At 35.7% G+C, this 26,984-nt stretch overlaps 7 protein-coding genes and 1 non-coding gene across 11 annotated transcripts; 5 read left to right on the forward strand and 3 right to left on the reverse strand.

Annotated features, from left to right (window-relative positions):
- Positions 1–287: 287 nt before the first annotated feature.
- On the forward strand, positions 288–3,175 carry LOC124445639 (CD151 antigen-like). Its single transcript, XM_046996387.1, has 7 exons — positions 288–421; positions 975–1,166; positions 1,271–1,345; positions 1,753–1,848; positions 2,108–2,284; positions 2,582–2,665; positions 2,969–3,175. The coding sequence occupies exons 1-7, from the start codon at positions 338–340 to the stop codon at positions 3,038–3,040; spliced, it is 780 nt and encodes a 259-aa protein (XP_046852343.1). The 5' UTR covers positions 288–337; the 3' UTR covers positions 3,041–3,175.
- LOC124445640 lies at positions 2,923–4,080 on the reverse strand. The gene is made up of 2 exons (XM_046996388.1): positions 3,784–4,080; positions 2,923–3,610 (listed from the first exon to the last, which is right to left on the reverse strand). Exons 1-2 carry the CDS (start codon positions 3,893–3,895, stop codon positions 3,297–3,299), a joined length of 426 nt encoding a protein of 141 aa, XP_046852344.1. The 5' UTR covers positions 3,896–4,080; the 3' UTR covers positions 2,923–3,296.
- Positions 4,081–5,462: 1,382 nt separating this feature from the next.
- On the forward strand, positions 5,463–7,780 carry LOC124445638 (carboxypeptidase D-like). Its single transcript, XM_046996386.1, has 2 exons — positions 5,463–6,515; positions 6,722–7,780. Exons 1-2 carry the CDS (start codon positions 5,532–5,534, stop codon positions 7,550–7,552), a joined length of 1,815 nt encoding a protein of 604 aa, XP_046852342.1. The 5' UTR covers positions 5,463–5,531; the 3' UTR covers positions 7,553–7,780.
- Positions 7,781–7,980: 200 nt separating this feature from the next.
- LOC124445637 lies at positions 7,981–12,276 on the reverse strand. 2 transcript variants are annotated; one of them, XM_046996385.1, is made up of 2 exons: positions 8,941–12,276; positions 7,981–8,669 (listed from the first exon to the last, which is right to left on the reverse strand). In XM_046996385.1, exons 1-2 carry the CDS (start codon positions 11,963–11,965, stop codon positions 8,593–8,595), a joined length of 3,102 nt encoding a protein of 1,033 aa, XP_046852341.1. In that variant the 5' UTR covers positions 11,966–12,276; the 3' UTR covers positions 7,981–8,592. The 2 variants fall into 2 exon arrangements, with proteins under 2 accessions (XP_046852341.1, XP_046852340.1); XM_046996384.1 differs by having other exon boundaries at positions 7,981–9,315; positions 9,577–12,274.
- A 171-nt stretch (positions 12,277–12,447) lies between these two features.
- On the forward strand, positions 12,448–16,638 carry LOC124445636. The gene has a single exon (XM_046996383.1). The coding sequence runs from the start codon at positions 12,793–12,795 to the stop codon at positions 16,480–16,482; it is 3,690 nt and encodes a 1,229-aa protein (XP_046852339.1). The 5' UTR covers positions 12,448–12,792; the 3' UTR covers positions 16,483–16,638.
- A 2,978-nt stretch (positions 16,639–19,616) lies between these two features.
- Trnas-uga lies at positions 19,617–19,698 on the forward strand. The gene has a single exon. It is a non-coding gene; the product is annotated as a tRNA-Ser (tRNA).
- Positions 19,699–19,935: 237 nt separating this feature from the next.
- LOC124446764 (transmembrane protein 254-like) lies at positions 19,936–21,510 on the reverse strand. 3 transcript variants are annotated; one of them, XR_006948528.1, is made up of 5 exons: positions 21,223–21,510; positions 21,091–21,158; positions 20,639–20,742; positions 20,404–20,463; positions 19,936–20,214 (listed from the first exon to the last, which is right to left on the reverse strand). XR_006948528.1 is itself a non-coding variant. In XM_046997641.1 (4 exons), the coding sequence occupies exons 1-4, from the start codon at positions 21,178–21,180 to the stop codon at positions 20,094–20,096; spliced, it is 375 nt and encodes a 124-aa protein (XP_046853597.1). In that variant the 5' UTR covers positions 21,181–21,499; the 3' UTR covers positions 19,936–20,093. The 3 variants fall into 3 exon arrangements, 2 of the variants coding, with proteins under 2 accessions (XP_046853597.1, XP_046853596.1); XM_046997641.1 differs by having other exon boundaries at positions 21,091–21,499; XM_046997640.1 differs by lacking the exon at positions 21,091–21,158 and having other exon boundaries at positions 21,223–21,498.
- Positions 21,511–21,522: 12 nt separating this feature from the next.
- On the forward strand, positions 21,523–22,834 carry LOC124446765 (ER membrane protein complex subunit 5-like). The gene is made up of 4 exons (XM_046997642.1): positions 21,523–21,748; positions 21,975–22,027; positions 22,105–22,208; positions 22,292–22,834. Exons 1-4 carry the CDS (start codon positions 21,673–21,675, stop codon positions 22,377–22,379), a joined length of 321 nt encoding a protein of 106 aa, XP_046853598.1. The 5' UTR covers positions 21,523–21,672; the 3' UTR covers positions 22,380–22,834.
- The last annotated feature ends 4,150 nt before the right edge of the window (positions 22,835–26,984 follow it).

The raw sequence follows: 26,984 nt of genomic DNA on the forward strand, positions 1-26,984 counted from the left end.
TGCATATACCAACACGGTGTTTGTCATGCTTGTCACATTCAACAGGTGTACATCGAAAAAAAAATGCGCACGCTGCTAAATGGGCATATGAAATTTCCCATGTATATATTTTCACACAAATTTTAAGATTTATAAGGAGCTTTAATCTTCTAAATGAATTAAACTCATTTAAAGTTAGGTTTAAAAATATTGCTAAAACTTACAATTCGAATTTAGAATTGTAATATCAATGACCCTAACGAATGTCTATCCATTTTTCATTTCTTGTTGGCGTTAAATTTCAATTTCCGGCATAAAAAGACTTTCAACTTGATAAAAATTATCAGCTGGAGTCAAAATGGCAAGCTTACGACGAATTGTTGTTTCTCCTCTGATGCAAGTTGTTCGAACTTTCTTAATCATATTTAACATTTTGTTCTGGGTAAGGTGCAATTTTATACCTTGATCTACACAGCATGAATATAAAGCATTATTTATACGTTATTTGATATTTCTTTAATAACGCATTTTAGTATTTCCATTACGAAGCGTCGAGCAAACCCTTTTATATATTTTGAAATTTCACATATGATTTCGTACATGATTTCTTTAAATTAAAAGTTATATTAACAAATTTGAAGGAAGAAAATGTAAATCCAAATTTATGAAAACGCGTATTATGTTAATTTGTTCTACTTGTTGCATACGTGTCATTTCTATGACTATGTGTTGTGTGTTTAGTGTGAAGAATTCATCGTGAAAATGTCGATTTAGTTGTGCATTTATTCGAATCGTTTCTTGACGCTCGATCCACTAGCTTCTTGCAAATTCCGTAAAACACTAGTTACCGTGTAGTTTATTAAGAATATCGACTACTGTATGTTGTCTTGTGTATCTATTAGCCTACACGGTCGTGGAAATCATCCCCTCTTCTCTCCTATCTACAGTTGCTGAAATTATATTTCAATTCCGACCATATTCCAATCCATTCTTAGATAAGCGGTTTTTGCTTGTTTGTCATTGGCATTTGGGCAACAGCACAACTTAATAAATATGAAGAAATACCTCGACCAAATCATTACGATGGCGTAGCTATTGTCCTTATCATTATTGGTCTTTTAATGGCAATCATTGGATTATGTGGTTGCTGGGGAGCTTTGAAAAAGAATGTTTTTTTACTTAAAATAGTGGGTGAACAAGTTTGGTTTTTTAATGAGAGTATTAATGGCACTTCATGCAGTTATTAAAAAAATACTTTTAGGTGAGATTGTTTTTACTTTGCAACTTTCAGTACTCATGTTTTCTTGGAGTGGTAATAATCTGTGAAATCAATGTGGCCAGTGCAGGGTATGCATACCGTTCCAAGGTCAGTCATAGCTTAAATTTATCATTGTATATTATTGTATTTGTGCGAAATAACGAGAACAGACAACGGCATCAACCACTCGTTTTTCAAAACAGTGTTTTTATGTTTGTATTATGAGTTATGAAACGCTCAGTCACGAATTGTAAAGCTATTCTGAAGTAAAGACGATGTTATAGACTGTGAAGAAAAACACTAGCTACAACATCGATGTTGTGACGTGGTAACGTTGCGATGGTGAAAAAAAGTGTAATAGCAACGTCAAATGTTGCAAACGTTGAAAAAATCTCTAGCAACAACATGCCTTTAACAGAACATGACAGAAAGCATTGAAATTTAAATGGACGAAGCCTAGACCAGCTCCACCAAACTGATAACACAATGTACAAATGCCCTTACATTTTTAATAGATAAAAAGAGCACTATCCAGTGGCCTTAACAAAACAATGAAAGCATACAAGAATGAAATCATATTTAGAGGAGCATGGAATGAAATGCAAGAAAAAGTGAGAGTTGCTTCATTGTTAGCATTTTTTTCACATCGACGCATTAGCAATAAATATGTATGGTGATTTTTGAATTTCCATATTTCTTGGGTTGTCGTTAATCTTTTAGCGTATATATTTTACCTTTTTTCTCGACATCCTATGGCTAACATTCCTGTTGCTGGAGCAACAAAAAGTTTAAGAGTAACTTTTTACACACCCCGCTTCACAGCCGTGTCAACAAAAGTTAAGTTTGATTTTCTCTACTTACTACTGCTAGCTTCACTGCTGTGGCAATAGAAATTATTCTGATTGGTTCAAAGTTGAGTGGAATGAAGTGGTTACACCAAAAAATCGAACCGTACCAATAAGTTGTTGCAAGGATATAACAAACGGTTGCAACAATGTAGCGAATATAAAGAACGATACATTGGTGAATAGATACATTTATACCGTGGTAAGTGAAGTTCTATCCAAGAGTTTTATATTGAAATCAATTTGAGCTGAGTATAGAACGTAGAAAACTATCCTTTTAATCGTATTGCTCCAAGGCAGCACAATAAAACAGTCGCGATTTGAGCTGCAATATTTTCTATCACGAGTCATGAATGGTATTACAAAATTTTCAAACGTTTAAGAGCTTAAAGAGTTATTATCCAAATCAATAGGTATCGATACCGCTATTATCCAAATAAACAGGTAAAATATCTTTGTTAAACATTTACTAATTTTCTGTTAACCTGAATGCTCTTAGGGTTGTCATGGCGTAATCACTGACTTTTTCCGCCAAAAGTTTCTTGCCGTCGCTTGTTCTGCATTAGTGATTGCTTTAACTCAGGTACGTTTATATACGTCATACATGGCAGAAGGCAACGCTTGATTTAAACATCCGTTAAAATGTTTCTTTAACAGCTTGTTCTTGACCTTAATTCAAAATTGATCCAATGCACGATTTAATCAATCCATCTCAGGGTCTAACCTTACCATCTCACGATCCAACCTGTTAATTTCGCCATCCAACCCACCCATTTTACCTGACTTATTCATATCATGATTAAACTTTTTCAAAATCAAGATGTTACCATACATGTTAACTTTTGCTTCCCAGTTTCATTTTTTTATTTATTCTAAATCATTTTAGATATTTGCGATTGCTGGTGCGATATGTTTCTACAATCACGTAAAGAAAAAATCTAATTATGAACATATGTGAAATGATCCATTAATTGATACAACGAACATAGTTTGTATATCGTATTACATTACGTTTAATTACATACAATTAATGAATACATAATTATATATTATGCTGTAATTGTTACACAAGCAATACATGCGTTCACCTTCTCTTTTATTTTCAAATTAATAACACGGTAAAATTCCAGAGAATTTGCTTGTATACGGGCAAACTTAAAACTCCCTTCTACATGTGTTTTCCATTGGAATCTCCACCTAGTTTTGTGCTAACGCTAGTTTTTCAGAACAGGAGGACATCCGAAATAGCCATCACAGTAATGATCGCGTTTTAAAGTTTTGAAACTTGAACCATATAGAAGAGACCTGTAGCCAGCTGCAATGTCGTCCAAATCCTTTGTCTTCCGGTTTGGTAAAGTATGATAACCTTGTCCATTCCCTCTCGTGTTTCTTTCTTTAGTTGCTGACCGATTCTTCTTTTTTAAACTTGCGATTTTCTTGAGGAACGACATTACTGGTGGTGATTTTCTTTTTACCCATGGCAAAATGTTGCTTGGTTTACCACAGCTTGCGTTATCCTCCAGCAAAGCTGGAAAAAAAGATATTTAGTAAGAATGACTGGCGAACAAAACGAGAAAATTCAAATTTGGTAAATAGAAAACGTTTCACCCTGTTCATCTGATGCAATTTTATTTTCGATTACTAAACATGCGCAAAACAACGTTACACACATAAATCTTGCCTATTTGCTATCAAAAGCACCTTTATCATCGCTTTGAAAACTGTCTTCGTAATCGCAGCCGAAGTACCCATCACATTGTCGTTTAACAAAGTGCAGAGTGTTGTTCTTATGAATCTTATCGTACACAGGCATTGTTTCAGTTTTAATTTGTGCGTTCTCGCGTTTCTTGCTTCGCTTCTGTTGCAATGTAAACGTCACGTCTTGGCAATAAATTGATATGGATTATTTGATTTGATTTTTCGTCCCACTGCTCTGTATCGTTCGTGCGGTTTTACGGCTCAATTGCTATTTTTAAGAATCCACATAGCTTGTAGAATTTTTTTATCGTACTCAAAGACATTAATCATTAAAATGCGGTAGGGCGCCGAAGGTAAAATATCTTTAAGTGACGTGTGGGCGAAAATCAATAAAGGTATAATGTGAAGCAACACCTGTGTGAAATGTATAGAATATTTTCCACTTTGAAATTCACGTATTACTGTGAAATGTACAACGGTCTACATGTGATTACTGAAAAGCAATTGAATAATTATTTTCTTTTCTATCCCGAAATTACTTCTTCGCAACAAAACTAGACGCGTGGTATTAACGGTTTCAGCTGAAAATTTCAAGGACCGCCATAAACTATTCATACACAACTTGTTAAGTATTCATGTCCTTTAAATTATACAACTTATTTAAATGTATAATGCATGCCATGATGCATTTAAAATCGCAAGAGCGATTACGAGATAAAAAATGGAGATAAAATCAGCGCAGTTGCAAGCACGTCATATGTAGGGGGGGGGGGAGAAGTAAATTTTAAAGTCCAATTTTAAATACGAATGGGCGTGGTTTTTAAAATGAGCGTGGTCAAACGTTAAATCGGTCGCAGTCATTAAGAAATAATCACAAAGTTGAAATTTGCGTTATGTTTACTTGAAAACTTAAATTTAATTTTTGTAAGGTGGAAAAACCCTATTCTTATCACTACATTCAATCATTGTTTTTTACACCTAATTTTGCGGACAGATTTCTCTCTGAGAGGGTAGGGGTGTGCATTAATTAAGCGATAGTATGACATAGCAAACGTTTTCCGTAAAGAACCAGGTTATGCCTTCAGCAAACACTAAGTTCTATAACAGTCAATCAGTAATTACCGTATTCACCCCATCAATCAGTAACTGCCCTATTTATTCCAGTCAATCAGTGGCTGCCATATTTATTCCAATTAATCAGCAAGCATCTCAAATCATTAGTCTACAGCTCACGCCATATTATACCCAAACAAACATATCGTTGATGATAATCTCTACTCCTGACCTTATTCCACGCCTATTGGCTTGTTGCCCAATAATTCCATTAATAATGAAACAATACGATAAAACACGATATAAGGACAAAATTAAATGGGAGAGTAATGTGATCAGTTCTGTAATAACAAATCGAAAATCATTTAACGAATTTAAGTGTTTAAAGAAAATAAAATTCAGAGCAAAAACGACGCCTTAACTTAACGAAACAAACGTAATTTCCTTCTCTCGTTTTTTCTTTTTATGTTGCATATACAATACCTGCTAACAACAGGTTGACAACTAAGTCGCGTAATTTGCTTTTTCACTTTTGGGTGTGTCAAAATGCTTCTTTAATAGTAATATGACATCAAATGCGCGATAGTTTCCATTTATTTAATAATTATTTTCTACATGTTTCTATTCAATACATGCTTAGTTAGAGCAGGTTTTCGCAATAAAAGATAGAAAAAAAGTTAGAAATAAAAGACTACGATATGTCCTTATACTTCGCATTTTTCTGTAGTATTTTGACATTCAAGTCGATAAATGCGGCATCGTTCCGAACAGATTCCTCACAAACAAACTGGAAATATCATAACTACGAGGATATGACAAAATTACTACAAGAATTTTCAAAAAACTTTACGGAGATAACACGCCTTTATGACATAGGAAATTCCGTGCAAGGACGCAAACTTTGGGTGATGGAATTGTCAAGCAAACCTGGAAAGCATCAGGTTGGAATACCTGAATTTAAATATATTGCAAACATGCACGGAAATGAAGCCGTAGGAAGAGAGGTACTTTTACGATTAATTAAAGAGTTTTGTGAAAAATACAAAACTGACCCAGAGCTAAAGAGATTCATCTACACGACACGTATACACATAATGCCGAGCATGAATCCAGATGGCTTTGAATTAGCGTACAATTCAGGTGAAGACTCCAAACGTGATTGGCTTATTGGTCGATCTAACGCAAACAATATAGACTTGAATCGAAACTTTCCCGATCAATTCTTCGGATTGATAAGTGGTAAACCTCAGCCGGAAACAAGAGCCGTAATGACATGGATCAAATCATACCCATTTGTTCTCAGTGCAAATCTTCATGGCGGCTCTTTGGTAGCAAACTATCCCTTTGATGACGGCATAGACGGTGAAGCAACATACAGCAGGTCACCAGATGACGACGTGTTCCAAGCACTGGCAAAAACATTTTCAGAGAACCACGAAACCATGCATTTGGACAACCCCCCTTGGCCGTGTCCCGGAGTACCCATGGAGCATTTTCAAGACGGCATCACGAACGGCGCTAAGTGGTACAGTGTTACTGGTGGCATGCAAGATTACAACTACGTAACGAGCAATTGTTTTGAAATAACTATCGAGCAAGGATGCAAGAAATTCCCGCCGGCAGCAGAGCTTCCGAAATACTGGCGGGAAAATAGAAACTCCTTGCTGGCGTATCTCGATCAGGTTACTTGCATTTTGCTTAAACAAGTCAATTTGTAGTTAGAAAATTCAATCAAACCAGGATCCAAATGAGAGCAATGCAAAACAAGAGCAAATTTTTGCTTGTGCAAGTCATTTTTGTGCAGCCCAGCTGACTTTCATATCATTTTCTAAATCGTCGAATTACATAAAAATCGCAGTCTTAAATCAATTATGTGATTGTTCCACAGGTACACAAAGGAGTGAAAGGTGTTGTCAAGGACGAGAATGGATTACCAATCAAAGATGCAACAATTGCCATAAAAAACAGACGTAAAAACGTGAAAACAGCTGTCGATGGCGATTATTGGCGGCTATTATTGCCAGGTAAATACGAGGTAACAGCATCAGCCCCAGGTTATATTGCCTCTACGAAGAAAGCGAATGTTGAAGACGCACCTGCCACCAAAGTAAACTTTGTCCTAAAGAAGTCTAACATAAACTTTAAGAATTACCAGTACGACCAAATGACGCACGTGGGAGAAAAACCCGGGACCGGAGTATTATCTAGACCATTGCTAGCTACAAACCCTCCCGGACAAAATCCTCAAATTCCAGCTATGGGCCTATCAATTCATGACATGATGAACAACCCTGGACAGAATATGGATTGGGATGATTATAGCAATTCAATAACTGCTGGAGCTGGAGATGGTGCACTGTTTGAACAACAATATCAAGATGGAGCTATGGGATTATCAAACAACTTAAGTCCTTTTGGGCAAATGGAAAACGGACCGGCCTCCATGCCAAATGTCGGAATTCTACCCAGTGCTCAGATGGAAGATGGTTTTATACCAAATTATCAAAATGACAAGACTTTCCAAAAAATAAGTGGCATGCCAGATATTGGCGCTTTGGGAGGTAACAAAATTTCAAGATTTTTCACCGGTACTCCATTCACGCAAGGAGTAAATCTTGACGACATTGCAATGTCTTCTCCGTACGAGTCGAACTCTAAGGACTACATAGACAGCCGATATTCAAATACGAACAATAATATGCAACTCAGAATGCCTTAAAAATCATTCATAAGATACGGATGGTTTAAACTGATTACAATATCTGAATTTGAGTGCAAAATTGAAGTCAAGTAAGTCGTTTCGCTGTAAAAACTACTTTACTGCTAAGAGAGAACAAATTTCACATGCAATTAGTTCTTGAAAAAATAACCTTGTAAAGGATCACTGTATCATGAGTATTTTTATTATTTTACATTTCAATACAAAAATAAAGAATTTGCCCACAAAGAGTTGGAATGTTGAATTATATAAAAAAATAGCGTGTCTTTATTCATAATGGTCGAGGGACTCCATCTTTTCAGTCGAAGGTTGTTTTTAAAAACTCTTAACTTTGTGTGTGATGATGCTGGCATCCATGATTTTATTGAATCTCCTTCTCAAGATCTCATGCAACAAGTGTCGCGAAATCCCAAAACAATGAAAACATATATTGTTGAAGAATTTTATTTAAATAAATAATTTCCCTTTATTAGTTGAAAAGTTTTCTTTAGATGTCATTTAATTTGAAGCCCCCAAATGTTAGAAAAATGCTTACGGCATTAAGTTGATCAGTGTGTATTACATGACCCACAGGCCCGGTCAGAGAAATTAAGGGGCTAGGGACTCAATTAAATTTTGGGGCCCTTTCTCTTTGACCTGTGGACATACATTAAAGCTTTTGTTAGCCTCCATTTTCCATTTGGGGTCTACATAAGCCCGGGGCCCAGGACAAATTGCCCCATTGCCACGCCTCTAAACGGTCCTGATGAGTCTAAGTGAAAAATTACGTCCATTTAAAAAAGTACTTTACCATTGCTATGTTTGTATCAAAATAGTCTTAAGTTATTCATTTACATTTCTTAAAACACCGTTGTATATCCTGCACTTACGTACGAGAGCAAAAACAAGAAGACCAAATGCAAAACATAGAGGTAGATAACTCAAGATATAAATAAGTACACCAAATCCTTCATAATATGAACGAGCATCCATGCTCAAAGACGCTCCGGAAAAAGAGGTGACGACGCATAAGTTGCAGAGGACCAAAGCATCCGACAAGTTCAAGATTCTGTATGGTACGATGTTTGTGTCACCATTGGCATACGGTCGACAATATACAACAACAGCCAACATGACGCTGCAAGAGACGTTAAACAAAGCTATCTGAAGAGCACGATTTTGCACGGCTATGGCAATGATGTTCAGAATCAAACGGCAAACGAAATAAAACCCGGCAAACCATTTATGACCTGGTCGATAGCACCGCTGAAAGTTATCAAGTAGCAACCTGCACAATCCTCGGTCGATGCACGAAAACCAATGCCGATGTATTAAGCACAATGGAAACAGTAAGCCGACAAAGATAAGGAAAAGCAAAGCGATAATTGCAAAGTAAATGTGATATTTACCAAAGTATTTCTCCTCTCCTTGATAGAAAACGAAAAACTTGTCGCCAATCTTAACAGGTAAAAGAATTTTCAAACTTGCATTAACAATTGCTGAATAGCTGAGGACTAACAGGGTGCAGAACGCACGTGCCATCGACACTCTCGTGAAGCGACGTGAAAACGAGTTGCTTGGCCATTTCACGACGATCTTATTTAAAACGAATAGACAGATCACGAAGTAAAAGGGAATTACATATTGCAACGATAGCTTTTGCAAATCATCTAAACTTGACCATAAACAGACGCCAATGCCGACGATTTGAAAATCGGCTAAATGTATGACAAATTGTAAAAATTTGTCAAAGTTGTCCAAGGCTCGCGTGAGAACAACAGGATCTAAGATTTGATAGAAAAATAAACACGCATTAAGATAAGCATTGAAGGGATCAAAATTGATCAACAATACAAGGAAGACGAGTAATAAGAGAAGGAGTAAAACAATAAAAAGATAGGCAGTCCATTTCCTCGAGTTTGAATGACATTTCTTACAACAAGAGTCGGCACCAAACTTTAGCCCATATCCCTTTTTGCACCTGCCACAGACCCGTCCTTCTCTGTTACCATTGCATTGTTGTGTTTCGATCAACAAACACTCACCAGTCTGCTCATTACTAGAATTCTTATTACACAAACAGTACTTTTCAGGGCAACGCACAACATAGAAGGCTCCACTTGACTTTATATAACGAGCCCAAAAACCTTTGAATAAAAATATCCTCTTATTTTCGTTGTCACATCGTGATATTCCGGAAATAATATCGTTGCATTTGCAAACATGACCATTCCAAATGAAACCTGATTCGCAACCGTTGACAACTGCGCCAGAAACTTTATCAGAAATTAATTGACTATCGACAGTTTTCACCTCAACATCGTAATTCGTCTTAGGCGAGGCTTCCACTTTCAGGGACTTGATTTCTTTCTTGGCAAGAAAATATGTTGAAGACGGTGTCACATTTACCTTATCTTTTGGCGTAGCCATGACTTTGACCACACCAAAGACGCTATTTGATTTCTCATCTGCAAGATTTACTTGAGGGGAAAAATACTTATCTGCCAAAATTTTCCAGTCGTTTTTGATCAGTTTCATAGATACTGCATCAGTAACTATCTCATACATCATGTTAGACTTTGTGCCATTTGCATCATAATAATTAAATAGTTCCCATTCAAGTGCCTGATTATTTATTCTTGGCTCATTGTCTCCACGGCAAAACTGTAATGTTGTAGCGTACACAGAATGTCCAGAGGATTCAAACTCACCTTTATTGCCATAAAATGTCACACTATAGTTTTTGCATGGTGGTCGTTTGAAAAAGCATCCGTATAGAGCAAGCTCTGTTGTATTAAAAGCCACCATTTGTGGTCCTGGAGTCTTTACATAAATTGCACCTCCTTGCAAAGTACAACTGTTGTTTATGAATGATAAATCTGCACCACATTTCATAACAATTGTGCTTATACCATACATAGAAATAGCACCACCCCTTTCTCCAATGTTGCCAATGAAAGACACATTTCCATGAACTTCCACAGAAGCATCAGCTATTACTAAAGCTGTTTTTTTGTTCATTTTGAAATGGGTGTCATTAAGTATGAGTGGAATTCCCAATAAATAAACACTCCCCAAACCTGTTACTTTCTTATCTTCAGTGTAGATTATTTCATTACTTTCAACAAGTGAATTTTCCATTGACAGTTTAATTTTTCCATGAAAACCAGTATTCCAAATGGACACAAAAATGGATGCTCCAACTGTAGCCTGGTTTCTTTGAAAAACACAGTGAGTTAAGCAAACATAACTTTTAGCTCTAAACACCAAATAAGATTGCTTGGTAGTTGCATATAAAGATATTCCTCCACCTAAAATGGCTTTGTTCATCTTGAAAGAGCAATGACGAAACTGTATGCTGTTTGGAACAAATGTTCTGTTTGTCTTCATAGCTACTAGTCCAACTCTCAAGCCACCTCCAGCAAGATTAGCAATATTCGAATGAAAATGACATGATTGGAAAATGATAAGATTCATTTGTGTTTCATCTTGATATTCAACAAACAGCCCAGCTCCCCAATTTGCACCATTTCCAATGAAAGAACAGTTTTCAAATAAAAAAGAATTATTTTTTGCTTGGCCTTTTATAAAAATTGAAGCCCCGCCACCTCGTCCAAAAGCTATATGTCTAGTTCCGCCAGGTGTCACAGGAACATTAACCAATGTTGCATTGTTACGTTCAAAAGTTACATTGTTAAAGTGAAAAGTACCATTACTCTGATATAGTTCATCAGGAGGCTTTTTGAAAGGATATAATCCACCCTTGACAGTGAATTCAATGTAGAAACCACCTCCTGGATTGTTTTCCACAACACTTACATTATTGCCATTTTTGTAAAAGTAACACTCTGAAACAATCACTGCACCGGAAACGTCATAAAGTTGTACGGCAATCCCTGGGGATAATTCAATTACAACCTTAAGCATGCATAAATCTATGCAATTTACGAAGAACAACGCCGTCGAAAATTTTAGATGAGTGTTATGATCAGCAGTTGACGTGCTGTTTTGGGTAGATCCACAAGATCTGAAAATAAGATTACCGATAACTATTTTGGAAGAGTGCACGAAGGATAGACCAGCATTTGGAGCACATTCTATCACAACTTGACCAGGCGCCCAGCCAATTAGGGCTAAGTATTTGACGTCCGAAAAAGTATAATTTTTCGCTAGCTTATAGTGACCATCAGCGATGAATACTTTCGTTGAGGTTAGGTCTGTTTTCATTTCAAAAACGTAATCCAAACTTTTACACGAAACATTTCCATTGCTCAGACAGTTTGGGATATTTTGACCATATGGTGATACGTTAATTAGATTTTTCGTTGTTGCTGTGTCTCCGCATTCTTCCAGCAGGTTTGCATTTACATGGAAAAATGCATAACACATAAGGAAATATATCAGGTTTATCTCAACCATTGCTTGTTTTACCATGATGTATAAAAAACAGGAAGTGACGTTCAGACGGCTTTGTAATTCATACACGGTTTTTATTTGCACTTTTGTTGATTCATACTTCTCTCACGATGTCAGTCATTTTCGAAATTTATTTTCTATTTTACTTTTTTAAATTGTTGGCTGTACATACCATAGTTACGCGCATAGTGATAAGATGTAATGTACTTGGAAAATAAAGTTCAAGAAATTTAATACGGCTTCCGAGAAAGTCGCAAGTGTGGTGTAATACCATATTTAGACATAGCAGCACGTAAATACTTGGAACATAAAATTCAAGGAATTAAAACTATTTTGTGCATAAGTACTTAACTACCTGTTATTAAAACATTTGGCTATGTATATTCTTGACTTTTATGAATTACAGTAACCTCAAATGCGACAATGCCTGAACGCTGTTCAATTTGGTATTTCAGTTATGCAACATTGCCAATTTACTGCCGAGGAAGCTAAAACCAGGTGAAACTCATATGTTAAAACCAAATGGCTGAATATTAAAGATATAGAACGGACAACAATAAGAGTAGGTTTAGGAGTACACCACATCTCAGTATTTTTTTTTGTAACGCATAAGCGGATATGCCATCGTCTAAAACAAGAACAAGAAGTTTACTTTCGTTAGATTTCGTTGTACAAAGCCACGAACACTCCTTTCTTATAAAACAATTGCACCGAGATGCAAAGGGAAGGGTTCATACTGTTTATTGGGCTTATTTTATAGCATTGGTTTATTCCTAGTATCCTTGGGTTGTGGCTTAGTTGGAATAAAAAAACAGGAACATGTATCTACAGGAAGTAATGTCGTCATGTCCTATATAACGCCCTTAACAATTCATAAATCGACAAATGCTACCGACGTACTAGATAGATTAGGTAAGGAGAAACAAACGGCGATGAGGGAAGAAATGAATTCAACAAACCGAAAATTATTTTTTTTGATTATGTTTTTGTCGAAGATGCACATGTCAAATGGTAAAAACGCCCAAATTGTGCATTTGATAAACGTAAACACGAATGGTTTAAACGATCCTAAGGGTTGTTATCAAACGAGTAAGGGATGCACCCTCGACGCTGCTTTGGACGCCGCAGTCTCGCAAGAAAAATTTAAGAAAAATACCGTCATTGAGATAAAGCCTGGAAATTACATTCTGAATAATAGTTATTCGTTTCGCATGAATAACAATTTGACAATTAGGGGATTGTCGGCCGATGTAAAGTTACAATGCTCAGGGAACAATTCTGGTTTGGCGTTTATAGAATGCCGTGATGTAAAAATCTTCAACATATCCTTTGTTGCATGTGGCACACTTCAAAACAGTTCTTCATTTGGTAATCCTGTGTTTTTTTCAACCTTGTTTGTGAATAAATGCATCCACTTTTCGCTTCACTATGTGGTCATTCAAAAAAGCTTGGGAGTCGGTGTGACAATATATGACACAACAGGGATAGTTAATGTCTCTAACGTGACATTTGAATATAATGGTCCGACGTCTCTCAACTGCAACCTTGAGAGAACTGTTTCCAGGAAGGAAGAGGACAATTCTCAGGAAATAGCAGTGGCTGGTGGGGGATTGTACATTGAATTTACCTTCCAAGAAAAGAATGACAGTAGCTTGGACTTGGTTGATAGCAGTTATAGCATTGTTGAATCAACCTTCAAGGCCAATATTGCTCCTTATTCAGGACTTCGAAAAGACTCATTTAAACATCCAAGTGGAAAGCAACATGTTGGTTTTAGTCGTGGTGGTGGATTGTCAATATACTTTAGAGGATCTGCGAAACAAAACATTTTTAATATCAGAGAATGTAACTTTGTGAAAAATCAAGCAGTATGGGGTGGTGGTTATCATATTCAGTTTCTGGATAATGCCATTGGAAATAGTATCAATATTTCAAAAGTGAACATCACTGAAAATGTAGCATGCCTTGGTGGTGGGGCATTTCAATTTAGCATATTGTCCATTTTCAACCAGTCTGAAAAGAAATTAATGCCCAACTTTATTCAGACTGTATCATCTTTGTTTGAAAAAAATACTGCAGCTTCTGGCGGAGGTGGGATTATTACAGGCAAGACAAGTGTTGCAAATGTTAAAAATAGTTTCTGTTTTAATGATTGTCATTGGTTAAGAAATGAAGCTACCATTGGATTTGCCATGACACTGAAGCTCTCAAACTTTGATAAAGGCCTCTTTGGATCAAATTGTCCCTTCCGAGTAAATTTTTCAAATAGCTATTTGCTTGGTAACTATTTGCGTAGTGTTGTTGACTATGGCTGGGGTGTCGGAACAATGTATGTTTTCCTAGTTCCTCTATTTCTGAAGAATGTTCATTTTGCAAACAACACTAACACATCCTTATTGCTAGACACATCTTTAGCAACTATTGTTGAAAGTGTGGTGTTTTCAAGAAACACTGGTTACAAAGGAGGTGCTGTGGCTATGTATGGTGAAGCATCATTTTTATTAACCAAAGGTTCAAATCTCACTTTTGATCAAAATAATGCATCAGAAAGAGGTGGAGCAATTTTTGTTGAAACTCCTGGACCTCAAAGTCTGCCATTTTTCGGAAACAACTATTTGCAAACACACGAGTGCTTCTTTAAATATGAGGATAAACAAGTACCAGCAAATGAATGGCAAGCGAAGGTTGTTTTTAAGGACAATACCGCTCCATTTGCTACTGGCTATTCAATATATTCCAACTCATTACGTGATTGTAATGATCCTAAAAACATTTCAAACACACTGGAGTGGAAAAGCTTTTTTTATGAGAATAGTCGTGAATTTGAGATTGTTACTGATGCAATAAATATTTCTTTAGACAAATCTGATTGGTACGTTTCACCAGCTGAGCCATTCTCGCCAAAAGTTATATTGGTTGATGAAAAAAATAACTCTGTATACGGTATGATTAACATTGGAATTGAAAGTTTTGAGGAATCAGTTACTTTAGGAACACCTTCAGCATTGTTCTTGGTTAGAGAACAAATTCCTATTTTGCATCTCAAAGGAAAACCAGGGAGTAGGTTTTCAGTTGATTTTAGAACAGTAGGTGGACTGTTTGCTCATAAGAAATTGGAAAATATTATGTTGAACAAGTGTAAGCCTGGTTTTGTGCTGCGAGAAAAGCAATGTGTTTGTGATACAGAGAAGATGGCGAGTGGAATATCCAGATGTAGTGAGGACAAAACTGTAGTTTATCTTAAAAAAGGTTACTGGGCTGGAGAGGTTCCTGATGAGAATAATGAGACTGTATTTGCAACTGCTCGATGTCCGACAGGTTTTTGTGAGTGCTACAGACCAGACAACTTCACACTAGGTGAAGATGAGTGCATTTATGAGGAAAAAAAAATTTGTTCTGCTCATAGAAAAGATGTATTGTGTGGTTCCTGTGATAATGGATCAAGTGTTAAAGTCGGTGTGCAGACATGCTCTCCCAATTGTAATGATTCTGACTTGTGGCGATTGGCACCATTGCTGATAGGTTTTACAATCCTTGTTGGCCTTATTTTCATGTTAAACGTAGATGTGTTTACGTGTTACCTGAATGTTTGGTTGTTTTTCTATCAAATGATTGATCTTGTTATAGATGTGCACAGTCATATCCCACTGGATCCTTTCATTTCCTTCGTTATAGGTTTGGCAAAGATAACAATTAGAGGGTTTGGCGCTTGTTTATGGAAGGGAATGGACAACCTACAAAAACTAGCATTCCAATATGTGTTACCCGTGTATGTATTCATTATCTTGCTTGCACTCACGTTGTTTTCTGGAAAATGGCCTAACACCTACTTTTCACGAAACTCGACATATCCAGCGTGTAGCACACTGTTTGTGCTTTGTTATTCAAATCTTGCACAAGTGTCTATGAACATACTCCAAAATTTAAAAGTTGGCAATAAAGTTGTGGTGTTTTATCAGGGAACAGTTTCCTACTTTGGTCCTTGTCATATCCCCTTCGCTGTCCCTGCCCTGTTGGTCTTGCTCCTCATCGTAATCCCATTTCCATTTATGTTGATGTTCTCTCCGTTCTTCTCAAAACATCTTCCTTATTTCGTCTACTTAACTCCCTTTTTAAATACCTTTAAGGCATGCTTTAAAAATAACTGTCGATGGCACGCTTCAGTATATTTTTTCGCGCGTTTAATTCTTCTTATTATTTCCACTTTCGTGCCATACGGGACTCCAAACGCTGTCCTAATGCAAATTGCCTCGGTCCTTCTCCTTGCAATGCACATTTATCGTTGGCCTTACGACGAAGAGAAATATAACTGGATCAACAGAGTGGACGCACTCTTGCTGACTACACTTACTGTGGTCAGTATTCTTGCTGCTCAAGCTACAAATAACATAACAGCAACGCAAAAAGACAGGTTGGGGTATGCAATAAATGTTTTTGCATATACACCGTTGCTTTATCTTTTGGTAATTGTTATCTACTTTTTGAACAAATGGATTAAAGAGAAGAGGCATAATTCTAGCGCACGTAGTGTTTAAAACCCAAATGTTGATGGCGGGGAAGACGCAGTCCCTGTGAGAGTAGTAGATTTGTTGCATTTTGAAAAATAAAAACTAAAGTAGATGAAATACAAAATTATTTATGTATTAATGGTTTCAATGATAAAAAGACGAACAAATGATCTTTAAACTTTATGATGTTCTGCTTAAGTAATTGAGTGTATATTGGTAAATTAGATTTGCCCATCGCCTTTGAGGGGGAGGGGGGAGGGGAGATGATGGTATGATCTGCGCATATGCATTAAATTCAGAAATGATTTGCATACATTGTTTCGTAGGTTTAGCCCCTTTCATACTTTAGAGCTAAAGCCCTAAAGCTCCGTAGACCACAACTTTCCACACCTATGTGATTTTTTGACTAGCGTATTTAAGCAAACGAGTAAATGAAAACATGCCAATAAGATTTAGAAAAAATCAACCACACAGTTTAGGGTCTGAACGTTTCTGCCACAAAAAATAGTTTCATCACTTCCTTAAAAGTTTTGCATAAAATCATGCAACACAAAAACAGACGTGCGACGTCTTCCTAACCAGACCATAGTGTATTTATCGGGAGCGTAAATTCAGATCTAAAGGAGGGGGAGGGTGAAGAGTCCGAAATTTGCGACAATTTTCGATTTTGCATTTTTTGTACAAATTCATGATTCATGAACAAACACAAATTGGTTTTTACAAAACGATCTTTACAGACACAATTTATATCAAACAATTCAAAGAACTATTGGTTCTTTCTTCTGCACCTGTGTTGGACACTTATGGAACATCGTCCAGCTTGTCCTAGGTTTTTTATACGACAAGAGCAAGCAGACAACAAGAAAACAGCGTGAAGATAATTTTAGTTCAATCGGTTTTCACAGTTACGAATATCGGTTTTCGGTAAGCTTTTGAAAAATCCGATTTCGTACTGATTTTCGTTTTCATCGCGGACTTTGGGCTACCCCCTCTCCACATGGTGGTACAGGTCTCCAATTACCAGGACAAAATCTATTTGTCAATACTTCAGACAATATCACATGAATTATCTACTATACAACGTATTGAGACTATATCAGTACGGTACCAGTACACGATGAGGATGGTCGCGTAGATTTGGTAATAGCCAACAAATGAAAAGAAATATTCTGTGAAGGAGCATTTTAGCATCATTATGAAGGAAAGAGTATCATCAACTTGAGGTCTTTCAGTAATGAAATGTTTTCCGTCAAACAGTCCTAAAATAATCACAAAATCAAAAATTTATAATTTTTTAGTGTTTCATTCATGTAAGCAGGGTGCACTCTTCAAATACAAAAAAAACAGACAGCACTTCTATAATTCTAAAGCATAAAAATGGAGTATTGATTGCCACAAGTGTGGGGAACTGATTCAAATATGGGGGTTGGAGAGGGGCTGAAGTCAATGTGTAATGAACAAGCACTCATTCAAATGCAACACACTAAAAAAACTCTCCTAAAACTTGGATGTTTCTGTGTGCATTTGCATACAATTCATATGTATTAAATTTTGCAATAATTTGCATGTATTGTTTGGTGGGGTTTGTCCATTACAAACTTTAGAGCAAAGCACTAACACAGACCACCACACCCAAGATTCATGTAATTTAAGCACAAATATGGCATGCAATAAAAAATCTCCATGGGAAAAAAATATTGATTTTTTAGAAGAGAGGACATGAATAAATTGAATTTTTGGCTTTACAGATTTAAAAAACAGATTTAAAAAACTAGCAAGATTTCAGATGATTTTCAACATGGACATTGCCCCATTCTACCATTGAAATACCTTGGCACATACATACTTTGATGATTGATGTTGAATCGTTTATCCTAGCTTGTACTTATATGCTTATTTCACTTGTGTGAACCAGGCTTAAAAGAATTTCAACTAATAATTTGCCATGAACTAATGATCCAGTCTGGAAAGTGTGCTTTTTGCACACCAGAGAATTTTTTTTATATCATGTAACTTTGCCGCACACCATCCACATTTATAAACAGCGAGAGCCATCAAAGTTGGTCATTAAAACTGAAGTCAAACACGGTCTATTGCTGTAAAGTGACATTATTTGTAGGAGAAACAAACGATTTACAAGTAAACATTCGAATAAACAACGACAAAATTTCAAGTATTTCATGAACAAATATCTAATATTCATCATAATATTTTGGATTGCTATTTGTGTGAGCACCATGAAAGTTGATTTTCACACCAGCACACCAATAATTACATTGTGCACACCGGAGATCTCGTAGAAAAACAACATAGTTTCCAGACTGCCTAATGATTAGCATTTTCCCATGAATATTTCCATGCATTTTTCCATGTTAATTCCTTCTCAAAGCATTTGATGGCATTAAACGTAAACAAGCCATTACTTAGTAAATAATACATTCACCTGTTCTTCTGGAAAAGGTATCATAACATGGATGTTTTTAAATTCTGTTTGTACTTCTTCTGTTAGAACAATATCAAATAGGGTTCATCCATAAGAATTCCGAGCAAGCATAGTATCTAAAATAAACATGAAGTGTTAACATATGTCTTCTTGTGGTGCTGTGTCACTTGTTACAAGAGACATCACATCACATTTACAAGAGTCTTTGGTATTTATTCATTTCAATTTTCAAATTGTCTGGACACCTGTAACAATGTGCCTGAAAAAACTGGTAAAAATATTACAAGTATTAACTAAAATCAGTACCAAAGCTAATTATACATGTAGTGCAATGAGCATATCAATGAAATAGATATTTTATTAAGATCTATAAAGAGGACATACAGCGACCTGCCATTGTGACCATAAAGTGACTGACTTACACACAAAATGACGTCACAAAAAAATCTTCTTTTTAAATTACAAACGAACGGCGAAATTATTTGAATATTTACCTGAATTTATCCCTGAATGGAATTATTAATAACCCCTGTTTGAAGTAGTTGGCGTATTGTTATTTTATTAATCTGTCACAGCGTCAAAAACAATCACTTCGACAATAACAAAAAAATGCTGTTTAGACTTCCTGTTACTTCCATTTTCTACATTCTTCCAATTTGTTACATAGTTTCTTCTCTCTTAAATTAAAAACATTATTTTTGACCCATTATTCCGGAAAGCTGTGATGGCCGAGTGGTTAAGGCGTTGGACTTGAAATCCAATGGGGTCTCCCCGCGCAGGTTCGAACCCTGCTCGCAGCGTTATGTTGGGTTATTTTTTCCGTACTTGGCCAGAAAATATACATGCTGCCCACGTACAAGTCTTGACAAAATATTAACTTTAATTTGTTTTAAATTTGATGCTAAGGTAATTCCCATTCAAAAAACAAAAATATATTCTTCTAACAAAATAGTTTGCTAAACGAGAGAGCTCAACCCCAGGAAGCACAACTCGGCTCGACACTTGATACGTAACACGTTGGCGAATGACGATTCTTGTTCAGGTCACGAAGTCACTGTCACATATATTTTTCAAAATCGATTATGCAATTAAATACAATTCTCGCATTCCAATTCATTACAACCATATTTATAAATTCTCATGTGTTTGCAGTTTGCATTCCCCCCTCATTAAGTTGAGAGTGAGTCAAATACATTCAATGCTTTCGTTTCATTTGCTCATTATTCATTTTTCGGATAATTGATAGGGAAAAATATCCAACAATAAAAGTCTGCAAGAACCACTTCATTTGATCCCATAGGCTACATCCCAAATTGCTAAATAAAATATTGATGATCTTCGTGAAAAACAATGATATAAATAAATGAAATGCACACTGTTAGTTTATTAAGAGGAATAGTGATGGGATGACAGCAAAAACGAAGAAATGGGAAATATCTGCATCAGGATACTTAGAATTACTAATTTAGCATTTTAAAACTAGAATAATAAGGCTTAAAAATAACCTGCTCAGCACCCATGAATATAAACTCTCCAACACATGTATGGCAATCACTGCAATGTAGCTGTAAAGAAAATCACAAACATCAAGTTGATTGCCACCCACAGGCCACAGACTCAATACCAAACAGAAGAAATGCAAAATTTGGGTACAATCACATCAAAAATATACTTTGTCATTCAAATAATGAAATTAGAAAGAATTTAAAATATGTAATCATAGCTCATAAGCCAACTTACACTACTTTTATAAGATAATTGTATTCCTTGACATAATAACAAAAAACATCACCCATTTCACCAAGTTGCTGACAAGGCAATACTTTAGGAAAAAATGATAGCACCTCAAATAGAAATGATAAAATAATTAGTTGTATTTCTATGGTCTCTTTTTCTTAAAAAAATTGCCTTATAAAGGATATAATACGAGTAGTTGAATGATTCAAAAAGCAGATAGCTTAAAAAAGTAGCAAGTCCAGTAAATATAAAACTGGGCGAAAGGGCAACAGCTGTCACCCCAGATTGTTGAACAAACAAGGCAATTGAAGCAATTTCCAATGAATATTTTGGTAAATTGCTGTTCTCAGTGTCACACACTTAAAGCTGCAATGTCCAATAATGAGCTGGAATTTAGATCTATGAAATTCATCAGTGGTATACACAATAAAGAATTGTGAAATAACGAAAATTACCCCGTGAGATACTATCCAGCTAATTCCTAACATCCATTCAAATAATGAGACAGATCTGAACTTCTTCCCTAATTTTTCTTGCATTTTCATTTTCAATGTTGCTAAATATTTCTAGAATGCACCTATACATACAAGTTTTGCAGCCCTTCGCGAGTAAATAGACTTTGCACTTAATAAACTTATCTCGTGGTGAACGAGATGCTTCATAATGATCTTCATCTTCATCCCCCCACGTGACTGATACTACGGCTGTAAAGTTTGAACTGGTCGGATCCACTGTTGTATTTACTTTGACATTAACACCTTCCAAAAGACTAAGCAAAAATTTTCTAGGAAAAGTGATTACATTTTTATTCAAACAGGAATTTACTCGTTGAAGATGTGTATTGTTTATGAAATTCAGTTTGGCTTATCGGCTGATCCGGCTCCACTGATCTCTATACATAAATTAATAAACAATTGGCGATGAGATAGAGGAGTAGAAGATTTCGTTGAAAAGATGTTCCTGATATAACTTACTAACCTGGGTTAATATTTGTAATTTGGAAAATCGAAGAAATTTGCTATTGTTTGTGGTTACTAATGGGTGTTTTAGGCAAGTTACTAGTATTTGTCGGACTAATCACTATCATCCATGCTGGATATTCGTCGGAGCAATGTGAGTTTTAAAGCAGCAATTTTCTTCAGCAAATAATGAATATTATTTTACTGAAATGCTAACAATATCAATATGCATACGAAAACATTGTCAATATGATATTCTGGGGCCATTACGTTCTTTATTTATGTCTAAGCTATTTGATAGAATCTAAGGCTTTAGGATTATACCGTTTAAAATGAAAATGTAGCTCTTGTATGACACATGCTATTGTTTTACCAATCAGATAGAACTTATTTGAAGCTTATTGAAGAAGAATTCACATCTCTGCCAAAAGATGTAGGTGCAATGTATCAACTTTTAAGGCAGCTCAATTAGAATTTAACTTCGACTCTGAAATTTGATTTGCATAATAGATTGTGTTACAATGTGTTTTTGGTCTCATACTCGGATCAATTGGTGCAGTCAATATGGCTGGAGCGTTCAAGGAAATTAAAGCATCTGCTGATTTAGTTAATAAGTAAGTCAAATAACTTATTTATTTATTTGTTGTTTAAAAACTGTTTTTTATTGAAACATTTAGCCACAAACTTTTGTTTTTAGAAGTTGGGAAACAGTGGGAAATAGACAGTCTTTCTACTCATTTCACCATCGAGGAAAAGTTATGATGAAAAATGTGATGACCGAGTAAAAGACCTTTTTATTGACTTTAAATAATATATTGAAATTGATAATCCACCATCCTAGGATACCTTACTGGTTCATATTTTTGCCTTTCATAATGTTTTTGTCCGATTACCATATTGCATACATAATTTTGCAACAATTTTGCAGTTAATTGCATACTGTAGTTATATTTAAAACATATTTCATACATACCCAGAGTTCTAGAAAAAATCAATGCGCACCTGGCCAAAATGAAAAATGTTAAAATTTAAAATGTTAAGGCCCTTGTGAATAAAGTAAGTTGAATATCCTGATCAACATCACTATAGTTTAAGCAGGATCATAAATGCTCAAGTGCTCTGTATTAATGTAAATTTCAAATGTTCAGTTATTGTCTCTGAAAGGAAGGATGAAACAAACATTAACAATAAAAGTTCTTATTTCGTAAACTTAACACAATTATAATTGAACAAAAAAGAATTGGAGCAAACGAGTAAACTCACCTTGCTTATGTAGTGCTATTAACTTTGTTAAAAAAATGGTTGTAAGATTTTTCTACCCCTTTCATAATCACTAGTTATTTTGCTAATTAGATAGTTTTCTAAGAATGAAACAACAACTGCATGTAGTTTGGTAACTGTAGCTAAAACTCATTACATGGCCCCTGAAGCTCTATGAATTTTTGGCAAAGTTCTTCAAGATGAGGAATGGGTTCTTGGTAGGCTATATTAGTTATAGGTCTTTCTAAAATAATTTTGAACTCTTCTGCACGGACGTTGTTTTCGAGGGTAACATTTAACTAACGGTACAGGCTCTTTTTTAAAACATTTGTAACATGCTTGCCATTTATCGATCCAACTTCGACAATTTCGCCATCTGTTATTGCATTTCTCGCAATAATATTCACGAAAATACGACTCTCTTCCGGAATATTTCTCAAATGTGACCACCAACGCACCTTTATGGACTGGACGAAATTCTAAACCTCTGTTTCTCAAAAATTTCTCAACCTTTTAAAAGTATTAAAATTTAAGAAATTAATTAGACCGAACGTCGAGAAAATCTATACTAAGGCAGTATACACGTTATGTACGAGAGAATTAACATGATGTCGAATTCCACAAACAAGGACTTGTGTCCCTCAATACGATATTCCATTTGATGAATTATGAATTCACAATTTTCTCAAACATATGCAAAAATATACTATAATAAGAACTTTCGAGGTCGTTGCTTATGAGATATAACTTCGAAACATAAATAGAACGATGTTGCTCTCGTACATCTTATTAATTCGATCATTCACACGCAATACTTGTAAGAAAATGACTACGAATAAAATATCGATTAAATATAAAAAATAAATGGTAAAATTTAGTCATAAATAAGTTCATAACAACTTATATTTTAATCAACTTTACCTTAGGTCGAATCTTTTGCCTTTCTCTAACTTTGGAGTGATGTCCTGGGCAGACTATGATCTCAAGCCACGGTTCGTCTTCCTTCCTGGCTTTTTGTAAGTCAAAAGCGTCAATTCTCTCTTCCAGTTTCCTAAATATACTAGCAAACAGTTTTGATAGAAGAAAATGTATTTTTATCCAGTGGAAAAAGGACGGAAAAGTTAAACAAAACTTCGCCAAAAAACTCCTATATTCGAAGTTCTCAGTCAAGAACAAATACCTTATAGCCTCATCGCCTTTTTCTCGCTCGTCTTTGATTGTTTTAGAAATTTTGCGTCACTCAAATTTCTAGAACGCATTTGGTTTTTATATTTTCGAAGTTTCGTCTCATCAGCAATCAACAATCCATTGAGATCGATTGCAATTTGACTTCTTTCTGCCTTAAAAAACTCCTCGCAAGCGGCTTCGTGATAACTTTCCATCAATAAAGCGAACTTTTTCTTTATGTTACTGCAAATACGTGGCAAGTCCTTGTTGACGTTTTTCCCTCTTTTGAGATCAGCATAACTTCTTTCTGCTTTTTCTTTCCATTTCCCCCGTTCTTTATCTAGTTAAAAAGCTTCTTTGCGATAGTATATCGCACGAAGAAGATGTAACACAATACTTCGAAATTTTTCTTATTTGTTGGAATATTCATGTCATGTTCACGCTTTATCTCCACCACTTCTTTGTACGGGAGGTGTGATTACCGTAACAAAATCCTCGTCATTTTCTTCATCATTATCGAGGCCATAGATTACAGGATCTTCATCGAATTCACAAACTCTTTTGTTGTTATTAAGATGAGAATAATCGCTTCCTTTAATTTCATGTTCCGGTATAACATGGCATTCAAGCTCTACAACGTCTGAATCTTCAAATAGAATACAATTTTCGTCGTCGTTGTATTTCGCAAAAGCTTCAAAAGTTTCCAATGCTAAAGGTTTGTTGATTTTTTCACCGTTTACTAAACACCAAAATTCTGGAAATGAATCATCGTTTGTGAGATTCATCAGTGGAACGGTAATTTTGAAAGATCCAGCCTCATTTTGCTTAGACACACTTACATTTTGCACTTTTTCGTTATTATATTGAATTATGATCTGATCAAGCTCAATCTCCTGGTCGTAAGCAAATCCTACAACGTTTTTCAACATTAAGCAGCATTGGAATAAATCATCATCGAAAAAAACAGGATGTTCTGGACAAACATTGTGCGTTGGTAACCGTTCAAGTTACGACTTCATATAATCTATGGGAGCATCCTTAACTGAAATTGACAAAAATGATTTCAATTTTGCTTTCGGTAGAGGTGAGATAAAAGTTATATTTTCCTGCTCGTTCTAAAGAAAATCGAATTTCAACTTTGGCATCACTAATATGGAGTGTACACATGCGCCGTAAGACCATCAGGACCACCAGCGTTGACCAATTCTGGAATAGGAGTATTGATTTGGACTTCGTTGTTCCAACAATCTACAAGGCAAACGGTAAGAGACAATTCCTCTCTTTTAGATGCACTTTCTTTTACTTTATCAACTTTCCACTGAGCATTATTGACATCAGGATACACGCAAATATTGAACATTTTCGACTTTCCTTTTTCATCTGCAATCAGGAAAGTTGAATTTATCGTCAATCTTTCGTGAGACGAACTGAACCAACAATTACAATGTTTGATTCCTTTTTCACAACTTGATATCTGTGATTTCTTCGTCATCACATGAGTCTTGAATATTCCCCTCGAGGTGTTCAATGCTGTTGGTTGACTTTGGAAACAAGAGGGAACCAAACACATCAGACGGAACGATTTCAACGTAAAAGCTGGTGCTTGCAACGATAGTTATAGGTCGACGGAGTTTTAGGCTCTCCAAATGAATCGGTGCATCGTCTACAACTACTTTGACGTCATTCAAACGATGTTTTCACTTTCTCTTACGACAGCAATTGATAGCAAATATATCCCAACGCTTTCAACTTTCAATCCGCTCGAAATATTTTCCCATTTAAGAGCACATTATCAGATAAAATGCTCTTCTTGTTGGTCGCCAAACAGTTTTAATTGAATGTCAAAACTATCACTGAAACAAGCTTCGATAGGGTTGCCAAAACGATCGGACAATATTGCTTCTAACTTCGACCCATGACCTCTGTATAACTTGGAAGAATCTGGACAAAAAGTAGCATCTTTTAAAGTGGCTTCAATGCTAAATTTGACGTCTCCTAAATGATGGAGGCTTGATGGCAAAACTTCTAAAAATATATCTTTCACAATGCTATAACTTTCCGTTTCAACGAACACTTCAAAAACTCTGCCGGCCAAACTACAGGAAATTTCGTCTTCTTCACATAAATGACTTCATAAATCTTTGTCGTGCACTAAAATTCTATCATCTTCAGCTTCGCTATTTCTTCCATACGATTGATCGACCTTCCCCATACTGATTTTGCAGGCCTCGTAAAAATTTGAAGGCAATAGGTCACCAAAAATATTAAACACCACGACATCAAATAGTAGCTGCTTTGCAAAACTTTGGCGGGTCAAGATAACTCAATGTGATGGAAGGAGAACACGGTGGATGAATGACTTTGAAAGTTTTGATAGCACTAGAAACTTCATTAGATTTATCATCAAGAAGGCTTATGTGGAATTCGTGCACGTTAATCGATGTAGGTGTAAACGCACGAAACACAAAATTTCCGAGTACCGCAACTGAACATAAAAACCTCTGTTATTCTCTTCGTTCTCTTAAATAAAATTACCAAAACAATCCACAACTTGAAATCCTAGTATTGATTCGACACCATAGAAAACAGTTTTCATCTCTTCGCAACTGAAGTTTTCGTCAAGCGACTTTAAAGTGCAAAACGTCTGCACATTTTTTATCTGCTCAGGCCGAGAAGGAGATACAAGTTTGATATGACTATCTAAAAAATTGCATTTCGCCGAAGTTGGCAAACAATGACTTCAAAATTTTCAATTTTAAAAAAGAAATGATCACTTTTGAAATATTTTATTAGTTTACATAATCAAGGAATATGCAGCCCTATATGCCGCTCAACAAATTAAGAAGTAACATTTCTGTCCTAAAAATAGTAATGATGATTACGGCCTTAACAACCATAGGCGTACGGGAGCTTTAAGTTTATAGAGGGTAGTGGTTTACTTGCCCAAATTTCAAACTGTTCTA

Source organism: Xenia sp. Carnegie-2017, unplaced genomic scaffold (genome assembly GCF_021976095.1).
Source record: "Xenia sp. Carnegie-2017 unplaced genomic scaffold, XeniaSp_v1 HiC_scaffold_22, whole genome shotgun sequence".
NCBI classification, from domain to species: domain Eukaryota; kingdom Metazoa; phylum Cnidaria; class Anthozoa; order Malacalcyonacea; family Xeniidae; genus Xenia; species Xenia sp. Carnegie-2017.

What these genes read in the sequence shown, in the direction of transcription:
- LOC124446764 (XM_046997640.1), bottom strand. Translation starts at nt 21,315, where the DNA reads ATGAAGATGAAGATCATTATGAAGCATCTCGTTCACCACGAGATAAGT. An exon ending in CGCGAAGGGCTGCAAAACTT is followed by an intron (nt 20,743 to 21,222) that starts GTATGTATAGGT and finishes TTTCTATTTGAG; the next exon opens with GTGCTATCATTTTTTCCTAA. An exon ending in AATTATCTTATAAAAGTAGT is followed by an intron (nt 20,464 to 20,638) that starts GTAAGTTGGCTT and finishes TTTTCTTTACAG; the next exon opens with CTACATTGCAGTGATTGCCA.
- LOC124445638 (XM_046996386.1), top strand. Translation starts at nt 5,532, where the DNA reads ATGTCCTTATACTTCGCATTTTTCTGTAGTATTTTGACATTCAAGTCG. An exon ending in TGCTGGCGTATCTCGATCAG is followed by an intron (nt 6,516 to 6,721) that starts GTTACTTGCATT and finishes ATTGTTCCACAG; the next exon opens with GTACACAAAGGAGTGAAAGG.
- LOC124445636 (XM_046996383.1), top strand. Translation starts at nt 12,793, where the DNA reads ATGTCCTATATAACGCCCTTAACAATTCATAAATCGACAAATGCTACC.
- LOC124445637 (XM_046996384.1), bottom strand. Translation starts at nt 11,965, where the DNA reads ATGGTAAAACAAGCAATGGTTGAGATAAACCTGATATATTTCCTTATG. An exon ending in TTCTAGTAATGAGCAGACTG is followed by an intron (nt 9,316 to 9,576) that starts GTGAGTGTTTGT and finishes ATCAAATCTTAG; the next exon opens with ATCCTGTTGTTCTCACGCGA.
- LOC124445640 (XM_046996388.1), bottom strand. Translation starts at nt 3,895, where the DNA reads ATGCCTGTGTACGATAAGATTCATAAGAACAACACTCTGCACTTTGTT. An exon ending in TTTTCAAAGCGATGATAAAG is followed by an intron (nt 3,611 to 3,783) that starts GTGCTTTTGATA and finishes CTTTTTTTCCAG; the next exon opens with CTTTGCTGGAGGATAACGCA.
- LOC124446765 (XM_046997642.1), top strand. Translation starts at nt 21,673, where the DNA reads ATGGGTGTTTTAGGCAAGTTACTAGTATTTGTCGGACTAATCACTATC. An exon ending in TGGATATTCGTCGGAGCAAT is followed by an intron (nt 21,749 to 21,974) that starts GTGAGTTTTAAA and finishes TTTACCAATCAG; the next exon opens with ATAGAACTTATTTGAAGCTT. An exon ending in TCTGCTGATTTAGTTAATAA is followed by an intron (nt 22,209 to 22,291) that starts GTAAGTCAAATA and finishes TTTTGTTTTTAG; the next exon opens with AAGTTGGGAAACAGTGGGAA.
- LOC124445639 (XM_046996387.1), top strand. Translation starts at nt 338, where the DNA reads ATGGCAAGCTTACGACGAATTGTTGTTTCTCCTCTGATGCAAGTTGTT. An exon ending in TATTTAACATTTTGTTCTGG is followed by an intron (nt 422 to 974) that starts GTAAGGTGCAAT and finishes ATCCATTCTTAG; the next exon opens with ATAAGCGGTTTTTGCTTGTT. An exon ending in ATAGATACATTTATACCGTG is followed by an intron (nt 2,285 to 2,581) that starts GTAAGTGAAGTT and finishes GAATGCTCTTAG; the next exon opens with GGTTGTCATGGCGTAATCAC.